Source organism: Prosopis cineraria, unplaced genomic scaffold (assembly GCF_029017545.1).
Source record: "Prosopis cineraria cultivar Desert tree isolate PC_DT_omini unplaced genomic scaffold, ASM2901754v1 PC514, whole genome shotgun sequence".
NCBI classification, from domain to species: domain Eukaryota; kingdom Viridiplantae; phylum Streptophyta; class Magnoliopsida; order Fabales; family Fabaceae; genus Prosopis; species Prosopis cineraria.
In genome coordinates, this window is record NW_026555839.1 from 27,314 (window position 1) to 38,420 (window position 11,107).

At 30.3% G+C, this 11,107-nt stretch overlaps 2 protein-coding genes across 2 annotated transcripts; both read right to left on the bottom strand.

Annotated features, from left to right (window-relative positions):
- Positions 1 to 6,086: 6,086 nt before the first annotated feature.
- On the bottom strand, positions 6,087 to 7,139 carry LOC129297407 (transcription elongation factor TFIIS-like). The gene has a single exon (XM_054935749.1). The coding sequence runs from the start codon at positions 7,137 to 7,139 to the stop codon at positions 6,171 to 6,173; it is 969 nt and encodes a 322-aa protein (XP_054791724.1). The 3' UTR covers positions 6,087 to 6,170.
- Positions 7,140 to 9,510: 2,371 nt separating this feature from the next.
- On the bottom strand, positions 9,511 to 10,566 carry LOC129297406 (transcription elongation factor TFIIS-like). Its single transcript, XM_054935748.1, has one exon. The coding sequence runs from the start codon at positions 10,564 to 10,566 to the stop codon at positions 9,595 to 9,597; it is 972 nt and encodes a 323-aa protein (XP_054791723.1). The 3' UTR covers positions 9,511 to 9,594.
- Positions 10,567 to 11,107: the final 541 nt, after the last annotated feature.

Genomic DNA, 11,107 nt, shown 5'->3' on the forward strand with positions numbered 1-11,107 from the left:
ATTTAATATAGTTGAAGAATAAAAAAATTTATTTTCTTTGTTAAACTTGTGAGTAAAAATTGAAATTTATCACAATGATGTTATAAAATTAAGAGATTGAATTGTAAATTTTTAAAATTTAACATTTAAAATTTAAATTAAACTAAATTTTTAAAATTTGACACTTAAATTTTTTTTTTTAGGATCTCCCTATCATTGTCACCATAAATCACTGACTTAGGTGGCTTCTTGTCCAGCCATTTAGACATTCATAAGTAGTGGATGATTCAACATTCAATTGTGTAATGGGCCCAATTGGATAATTGTGTAATGGGCCCAATTGGATACACAATTGGGCCAGGCCTTTCTCGCAAGGCCTGTAATGACCCAAGTTCCATTTCTTCGAACATGTTAACTAATATGCATTGTTTTTAAAACCGGACCAAATCGATCGGTCCGACCGGTGAATCGGTGACCCGGCCATGTATCCGGTCCGGTTTTCTTTTTATTGTGATTTAAGTTAACCCGGGATTAACCCGCCCAACCCCTCAGTTCAGGCGGGTTGGGCGGGTTGAAATTTAAAAAAAAACTTGATAATGATTAACTAAGATGTATATTTATTTTTGACATAATAATGATTAATGATAGGTCAATAGGAGTCATAGGGTAAAAAAAATCATACTTATGTCAGATGAGGGGACAGAAGAAGCAAAAAGAAATCAAAAAGTATAAATATATATTATATTATATTATTTTTTAATTTGAATTATTTAATTAAATAATTTTTAAAATATATCACTTTCATTTATTATCTTTTATTTTAAAATAAATTTTTATTTCTATTATTTTAAACTCATTGAAATTTTTTTATCATTTAGTTAACCTTATTTTAAAAAAATATAGAAATGTTGTTATACTTTATTATTGTTAGAATTATTGTTATATGTTATATGAGATATTAAGACTTGGATATGTATGAACGTATTGAGAATTAATACATTTTTTATTTAAATTATATTATTTTATTATGACCGGTCTGACTCCGGTTTGACCCCTGGTTGAACCCATGGCCCCTGACCCCTGAGTTTGGTCGGTTCAATGACCGGTCCGGTTTTCAGTACCTTGCTAATATGCCGTCGGCCAGTTGGAATCGCTGTCCAGCTTGAAGAAAAATCTGGTACATCTCGTTGCTTTGATCGTGAAGTGTGTCAAAAAGATCACTACCATGAACAGGGATACAACCTGGATTTTAACCAATATTAATATTTATTTTTTTGACCGATATATTAATATTTATTTAATAAAGGAGAGACAAAAACTATGACCTGCGGTTCAAAGAATTGGTGGTTTTAGTCTATTTTGTTATTAATTAAATGTTTACAAATTATTTAAAGATTAAGGACCATAAGTTTTGGTTTATTGGCAAAAAGTTAGCCACTTTTGAGATTTTAAGAGGGGAAACCAAGGAATTGAAACAACCATAGTTAACTTATAATTTATATGCTTTTTTCCCCTTTTGCGAGGAACTTTTAATGTATTTGTGTAAAGGCGGGAATTGGGTGGGCCTAGCTCTTTAGGGCCTAAGTCTTGAAGCCCAGTTTTTTAAATTTTGATAATATATTAAGGCCCGATCTTTATTGATAGGGATTAAGGTCAGATTAGGCCCAAAAGCTTGGTTTTAAAAAATAAAAAATTAATATTATAATTTAATGTTGTTCTTTTAAAAAATAATTTAATTTTACATCATAATATTTAATATTATAATTTAAATCTAAAATTTAACATAAACTAGATCAAGATCTCACATCATTTAAACAATAAATAAAAGATTAAAAAATCAAAATACATGTTAGTTGATGCCAAGAAAATGAAACAAAATAAATGAGGCATATCAATATAATCCTCACAAAATAAAATGAGAAATAAAAATTTTTGAATTAAATTAAAATTTTAAAAGTAAGCTTCAAATTCAAATTTCAAACATCCATGACCTAAAAAAATGTCTATGACGAAAGAGGAATTTATTGAGAATAAAGGAGCTAAAAAGCTAAAGCAATATAATCCTAAGAGGGAAACACCAAGTCGAGAAGGGGAAGGGGCGGAGAGAGAGAGACAGAGAGAGAGAGAGAGAAAACTTAAAATAATTCAATACTTAGGGTTTTTTTTTCATTTTCCAAATAGTGCATTTCAATATAGAAGAAAAAAAATAGAGTAGGACTTAGTGACCCGACCGAACTCGAGCTCTATTTTTCATGGGTTATTAGGGCTTGTCCCAAAAACTCAATTATCTTAAAAATTTTATATTTTTCAAGCCCAAACTTTTATTTAAATATAGTTTTAAGGTCTAACCCTTCAAGCCTAACTCTTATTCTTGACTCTATATGTGTGTGTGATTTATGAAAAATAAATAAATATGCTTTTTTTATCACTATAAACAAAATATAGAATTCATGTTAAGTTGTATTATATTTATATTCACAACTGGTCATCAATAATTATATATATATAGTTGCATGATCAATTCAATATATTTAATATATTCATTAATGGAGTACTCAATTTGAACTGCAAAACACAGTCTATAAACTATTTTTTCAAATTTTATATGATGGATGACAAAGCATATTTAAATTAAAAATATTTTAATAACTTGGGAAATTTAAAAGAAAATGTGTACTAAATAAATATATTACCTCTAATAAAAAAAATGTGTTCGATCCAATATTGTCATTTAAAAGACAAAATTATCTAACTTACTCATGCCAATAATATGGTTTTAACTAATATGTCTTAAATGTTTTTATATCTCTCTAATTTTTCACTCAATAAAAATGTTTATCATTTTCTTAATTTTTACTCTAAAGTGGGTTGAGCCTTTTTATTCATTGATCAGAGACATTTTACCCAAAAAAATATATTAATGATTTATTCTTAAGAGTTTGCAAAATTATCTTACATAATACATATACAAAAAACACTGACCTAAAATCTTTATGGGTTCCATTAGATCTCTAAACTCACAAGACACTGCCTTATCCATCTAAGCGAAAGCTTCATGGACATGGAGGGAAATACACAAACGACAAGACTTTTCGATCCTTCACAAATTCCACAACCTGATCTAACGAAGCATCGACAATTACAGCAACAACAGGTGACGTTTCACTCACGAACAACTTGCTCAGCTCTTCGAAAATGCTATAGGCAGAGAACGATACATGCTGACTTGAATGACAGTTGCAGGGTTAATTGTCTCCTGTGAAACCACGTCGTTTAAACCACTTAGTTAAACTCCAAAAAATAAAAATAAAAAACCACTTAATTAATATTGAAACTACTTTACATTGTGCAATAAATTGACCGTCTGTTTTAATTTCTTTCGGATTTTTAAGTGAAGAGATTATGTTTGGACTGATTCAATAATGAATCATACATACATTCACATTTTTTTAAATTTTAATAAAATTATGTCGACATTTCTTTATGTTCATTACACATGCATAGATTTCTTTAAAAATATGAATTAAGCAATTAAATTATCTCTCAAGACCTTTCTTGTGCATATATAGATACAGCTAAATTCTGAAAGCTAATTCTTTTTTTCATGTCCCCTATTATAGAAAATTTTATTTGAAATACGGTTAAGTATTAAATGTAAAAAGCTTCCAACTCAAAAATTACACACACACTAACATATTATAACTTATGTGATTTTTTTTTTTTTTAACCTGAGAACGTATTTGATCGATCTAAAAGTCATATATCGACATAAATAATTAATGAGTCTTTTGCCTGGGATAGGAATAGATATGATCTTTAGTAAAAGATAATGGAATAAAACTAATTGAGAAAACTGTGGAGGACATTATTTAAGCAGAAGTTATCAACAAATGAAACTCTCTTGACTCCTCAGTTACAGCAGTAACAGAAATCACTCTTGACTCCTCACTTTTTTTATATTTCACTCAAACCCAATAAATTTTAAATTTTATCAAGCAGGTGTGGCATAAATGATAGCAACCTGAGTCCGTTCTTAGAGGTATGTATAGAAAAAATCGCTTGGGAGTGAACAATGTCCTAAATAACACTCAGATTTCTTGAGGAATTAGTTTCATAGCTATCGGCTGTATAGATATCTTGGGCAACAAAAAAATTTAAATTCTTTTTTTAGAAAATTACATTCTGTTGATTGCACACGTTGATTGTAATCAATAAGGTTAGTTTGATAAAAAAAGAAAAAAACATAAGAAAGATAAGAGACAATGGAAGGAATGATGGAAGACAATCAGCGTCGGCAAAGTGCAGAAGTGTAGATGTCTTCCTCCTTCAATGAAATAGTTGACGTGCAGAGTGATCAGCCCTAAGAATGTTGAGCACGAACGATCTCTATTTGTTCTCTCACTTATACTCAATCCACCGTGTGCTTCCCAATTATTTGACCTAGATGCTTGCATGGAGGTATCTGTTAGTCACATCATCTAATTTGCCACGTCAGCAATTTCCGGCGATGTTAGTGGGGAGGGATTAATTGGTTTAACAGCTTAAAGTATAAGGGCCCAAATAAAACGATCAAAACTATAGGATCTAAGTAAAAATCAATGAAAATTATATATAAAGACGTGCAAATATATTTTTCTTAAAATTTAATTGAATATATAAACTTCATTTAATTTTTTTAATTCAAAATATTCCTAACAAAGATAACATATTGAACTAAAACTTACGTTTTGAAAATAGGGGAAATCCGTTTAATCAAAACAAAATCCGGTCATGACTCGTGCAGATAACCTCCTGACTTTTGAAACTTAACATTAAACCTTTGAAAACTTCTAAACTAACCCAAATAACCCCTTATCTTTAATTGGTCCACTATTTTACTAAAACAATATACAGTAACTCTAAATTTGCGCAAAAGGAATGAAGTTAAAGGAGATATTTGGTTAATAACATATTAAACTTTGTTAGTAAAATAATAGAATAAAATTATTTGCAGTAACTCTAAATTTGCGCAAAAGGAATGGAGTTAAAGGAGATATTTGGTTAATAACATATTAAACTTTGTTAGTAAAATAATAGAATAAAATTATTTGTCAAGTTTTAAATATACATGGAGTAATATTTCTGTGAGTGGAAGTTTAGGAGAGTTTTCCCCCCTCATAATTTAGTCCAATTCAAAATAAGTTTCCCTATATCTTTTCTTTTGACCAATCATAATCAATTAACTAATAGAATACATTACATTTCTTAATTGATGAATCATAACTCACTATCTTGCATATAGTAAAACCATCATGTAACAGTTATGAGTATAAGAATTAATTTTAACACAACTGCGGTGGGCGAAAAAAGACTGGTTTATTTTTATACATTTAGTAACAATAACAGTAGCTATTCATTAAGAGACACTGGTAATGACTAAACTAAACTAAACTATCAGAACTTCCACTGGTGATCGCATGAAACACAAGTAATTAACATAGTTCGTTATATAGTACATCAATATTAGGGATACAGAAATCCTACATCCAGAAATTATAAGACAGAATATGAATAAGGTTTGGGATGTCTCTAATCAAAGCTATTCTGGAGAAGACTGCATGTTATCAAAAGCCATTCAATATGGGAAAGATGAAGAGGGAACAAAAAAAAAACAAAAGGATTGAAAGAGCTTGGAGAAGAAGAAAATTGAATAGAACATGAGGCCTCTAAAACTTAAAAAAGGTACAAGCCTAATTAAGAAGAAATGGGAAAAAATAGTAAAAAAGAAATTATTAAAGATAAAGAAGTTCCACATCTTGTGTCTAACCAAATAGCTTAATTAAGCTATTTTGGTGAAATCGATTATTATTAAGTATAATTAATATAAAGAATTTAACATTAATCTTATATTGAAAAGAGTTTTTGTATGTTATAGCCTAATTCAAAATAAATTTACCTATATCTTATCTTCCAACCAATCATATATAATCAATCAACTTATAGGATGTATATAAGTATGACATTTTTCAATTGATCGACCAATCACAAATCTCTATCTTGCATTAAAAAAAAAAAAACATATATAGTTCTGAGTACAAGGATCCAACATTTCAATACTACAGGGAAAAAACGCACCGATACATATCGATGTCAATTTGTATCAAATAATAATGATAGTTCTCCAATGCGAGATACTATATATGCTAACTTTGCTAGCAGAACTTCCAACGGTTATTGCATGCGACACAAGTAACATAGGCCGTCATAGGTTCATCAGCACTGCGAGTCTGCATCTGGTAATACGTGCACTCTCTTTTCCCACATTTCTTGCAGAAGAATTGATCAGTTGTGGCTTTTAGTTTCTGTCCTCTCTCACACTCAAACAAGGCTTTCCTTTTGATCTTCTCGATCTCCTTCTTCCTTTCATCACTAGCCATGTCTTCTGTTCTCATGTAGACGAGCCTCTCTGGCTCGATTTCTCCGAGCAGAACCCTTCTTCGAAAATCTGGATTTTTCGGATCCTTGAGGTTGAACATCAACGACCTATACCTGATCTTTTGAGGCCCCTTAAAACAACCCCAATTCTGAAATAGTGCAGATTCCACTTCTGCAGAGACCCTAATCGGGTCACATTCTTTAACTCGATCCACGGTTGCTTCATCATCTTCATCATCAACCTCCCCAGAAACCCTAGAGAACGCCTCCTGCAGGATTTCCCTCAGTCTGTCCCGTGTTGCATCGTTAGATTTAATCGTAGTTTTCTTCTTTGCTGCTTCAGGATCTTGCTTAACAGTTGATGCAGAAACAGTTTTCTCAGCTCTGACACGTGAATCTTGTACCTTAATCTTTAGCAGCGAATGATCAGTCCGATTCTGAACCTCGTCTTCAACTTTTTCTTTCTTGTTTTTGTTTATTTCCTTGATGACTATGGCTTTCCAAATCTCGACCACGCCCATAGCGAAAGTTCGGATATTTTTTCTTGGATGCTTCGTTAGAGCTCTGACATGTTTACCCACCTGGGTGGATACAAGAGTTTGATAATCGACAGGAAATTTCTTGAGCTGCTTCAGAGCATCAAGGCATCGATTTTCTTCAACTTCGCTATTATTGGTTGAAGACGCCGCCGCCACGTCCGCCGCTTTCTTCACCGCTTCGTACAGTCGGATCAATTCCTTCTCCATCGAAGAACCCAAAAGAGAATTTCCACGACTTCTGTTAACGTTTCTTTGTGACGATTATAAGAAGATTACTGAGCTTTTCAAGGCCCTATCAATTTCTATCAAGGCCACTATTTTAAACAAAAATTTGAGCTATTGAAATCCAATTTGAATGATTCATAGTATTGGAAATTACAGCTTTTTTAAGATTAAAAAATAAATGATGTTTAGATAATTTAAAAAATTTAGAAAAAAATATTTATTTTGTAAAGATTTTATAAAAAAATAAAAATTATTTATATCTGGTTATGATAATAAAAAATAATTATTTTAAAATGTTATAATATATTCCTGTATCTCGCAATTTTAAAACATTCATATTTATTTATCCCATCAAATTATTTTCAAAGGTTACACAAAGTAACTTTTTTAAAAATTATTTTTTAATTTTGATTATTTTTAAAAGTTTAAATAAAATAAATATTTAAATAATAATTGATTTTTAATAAAATAAGCTTAAACTAATCGGTCCATAATTTATATTTTGTAGTTATAATTTAATCTGGAGTTTATTATTCTAAGCTAATTTAAATTTAACTTATTATTTTAAGTTAAATATTAAATATTATTTATTAAAATTTGTCTGGTTGACATTTCTTTATGATAATTAATGGGATACGATGAATTTGTGTGTTTGGATTTGGCAAAGATTGAATCAGATTTCATCGCTTCGCACAGTTGGATAAATTCGGGATAGCATTCTCTCCTATCCCCTGCGCATCTTCTTCCCCCTCCTCTTCCTAATTTTGATCCACAAGATTATAAGATTTAGACAGTTTAGATTTGATTAATTTCATTTTATTTTTTACTGTAATTTTAACTGTTTATAATAAATTTTGGCAGTTTGAAGTTTATTATTTATCTTTTTTGATAATTTAACATTTTAAAATAATTTTATCAGAAATCAAATCTAAGATATTGAAATAATCTTGATGTAATATTTAGATAAGGAAAATGAGGAAAAATGATAGAAAAGGAAGAGGAGAGGATCCTACTATTAAATTAATTGAACAACGTAAAAATTGGTTTACTGACTTAAACAGTTTTTTTTTAGGAACACTTTTTCAAATTTATAAATAATATGTTTTTAATTTTTAAATAATATTATATATATATACACGCAACAATATTTTCCCCAATTTCTTATTTTTGATTTATTAATAATACAATAAACATATAAAACAAAAATTCATTATTAAATTCATAATAATTTTAATTTGAAACATAAGAATAAAATTTTAAATTAAATAGTTTGAAAAAATGTAATAGAATTTATTTTTTAAAAATAACTCCGTGTTTGTTTTAATACATTAGGTAACAATCATAACAATAGCAATCCATTAAAAGACACTAGTAACAACTAAACTAACACAACTTCCACTGGTGATTGCATGAAACACAGGTAATTAACGTAGTTCATCATAGTTCATCAACATTAGAGATAAAGAAATCCTACATCTATAAAATTATAAGATAGAGCATGATCATAAAAGGTGTTATAGTTTTGTAATAATGACAATAGTTCTATTAGTTAGTTTATTTTAGATTTAAATAGTTGTTATTAGGATTTAGCAGTTGGGGAGTGTGAGTATTGAAACATATAAATACCGAGATACTTGACTTGTAATCTCTCTAATGATCAGAATAGTATTATTCAGAATCCCCCAGTTTCGCAATTCCTCTCAACCTCTCTTTCTCTCTAATTCCCTCAGCTCCTCTCAGTCTCTTCTCTCAATTTCTTTTAACCCTCCTGTTCTTCTCTCCAAAACGGCTTAAACCATTTTGGAGAAGACTAGCTAGTATCAAGAGCCATTCAATCTCGGGGAAAAAACCCAAAAAAAAATCTGAGGAAAAAAAATAATTATGAAGAGAATAAAAAGCAAAGAGATTGAAATAGAAAGTGAAGAAAAAGAAGAAGAAAATTGAATAGCACTTAAAGCCTCTGAATTTTTTTTTAAAAAAAAAGGTGCAAGCTTAATCAAGAAGAAGAAAATGGGGGAAAAAAAGTAAGAGACCAAATACTAAAGATAAAAAAAATATCACATCTAAAAATATATATATTTAATTAAATGACTTAAGTTATTTTGGTGAAACTGACTACCAAGCATAATTAATATAAACAAATTAACAATCTCATATTGTGAGTCTACTTCAGGAAAATGTTTATAGCCTAATTCAAAATGAATTCACCTATGTCATATTTTTGAACCAACTTATAGGATGTGTATAAGTATAAAATTTTTCAATTTATCATTCACAACTCACTATCTTGAATAAAAAAAATTATCTGTAGTTCTGAGTACAAGAATCCAACATTTCAATACTACAGGGAAAAAACGCACCGATACATATCGATGTCAATTTGTATCAAATAATAATGATAGTTCTCCAATGCGAGATACTATATATGCTAACTTTGCTAGCAGAACTTCCAACGGTTATTGCATGCGACACAAGTAACATAGGCCGTCATAGGTTCATCAGCACTGCGAGTCTGCATCTGGTAATACGTGCACTCTCTTTTCCCACATTTCTTGCAGAAGAATTGATCAGTTGTGGCTTTTAGTTTCTGTCCTCTCTCACACTCAAACAAGGCTTTCCTTTTGATCTTCTCGATCTCCTTCTTCCTTTCATCACTAGCCATGTCTTCTGTTCTCATGTAGACGAGCCTCTCTGGCTCGATTTCTCCGAGCAGAACCCTTCTTCGAAAATCTGGATTTTTCGGATCCTTGAGGTTGAACATCAACGACCTATACCTGATCTTTTGAGGCCCCTTAAAACAACCCCAATTCTGAAATAGTGCAGATTCCACTTCTGCAGAGACCCTAATCGGGTCACATTCTTTAACTCGATCCACGGTTGCTTCATCATCTTCATCATCAACCTCCCCAGAAACCCTAGAGAACGCCTCCTGCAGGATTTCCCTCAGTCTGTCCCGTGTTGCATCGTTAGATTTAATCGTAGTTTTCTTCTTTGCTGCTTCAGGATCTTGCTTAACAGTTGATGCAGAAACAGTTTTCTCAGCTCTGACACGTGAATCTTGTACCTTAATCTTTAGCAGCGAATGATCAGTCCGATTCTGAACCTCGTCTTCAACTTTTTCTTTCTTGTTTTTGTTTATTTCCTTGATGACTATGGCTTTCCAAATCTCGACCACGCCCATAGCGAAAGTTCGGATATTTTTTCTTGGATGCTTCGTTAGAGCTCTGACATGTTTACCCACCTGGGTGGATACAAGAGTTTGATAATCGACAGGAAATTTCTTGAGCTGCTTCAGAGCATCAAGGCATCGATTTTCTTCAACTTCGCTATTATTGGTTGAAGTCGCCGCCGCAGCCACGTCCGCCGCTTTCTTCACCGCTTCGTACAGTCGGATCAATTCCTTCTCCATCGAAGAACCCTAAAGAGAATTTCTACGACTTCGTATGTTAAACTGAAGCGTTTCTTTGTGACGATTATACGAAGATTACTGAGCTTTTTAAGGATCTATCAATTTCTGTCAAGGTCACTATTTTAAACAAAAATTTGAGCTATTAAAATCCAATTTGAATTATTTATAGTTTTAGAAATAGCTTGTTTAAGATTAAAAAATAAATGATGTTTAGATAATTTAAAAAATTTATAAAAAGATGTTTATTTTGTAAAGATTTTATAGAAAACATTATTTACATTTGATTATGATAATAAAAAAATAATTATTAGTTAGTTATTTTAAAATTTTATAATATATTCCTGTATCTCGCAATTTTAAAACTTTTATTTTTATTTATCCCATCAAATTATTTTCAAAGGCTACAGAAAGTAACTTTTTAAAAGAATAATTTTTTTGATTCTGATTTTTAAAAGTTTAAATACGTTAAATATAAAAAATCATAAAATAATTTTTTTAAATTAATAATTGACTTTTTTTATAAAATAAGCTGAAACAAGTA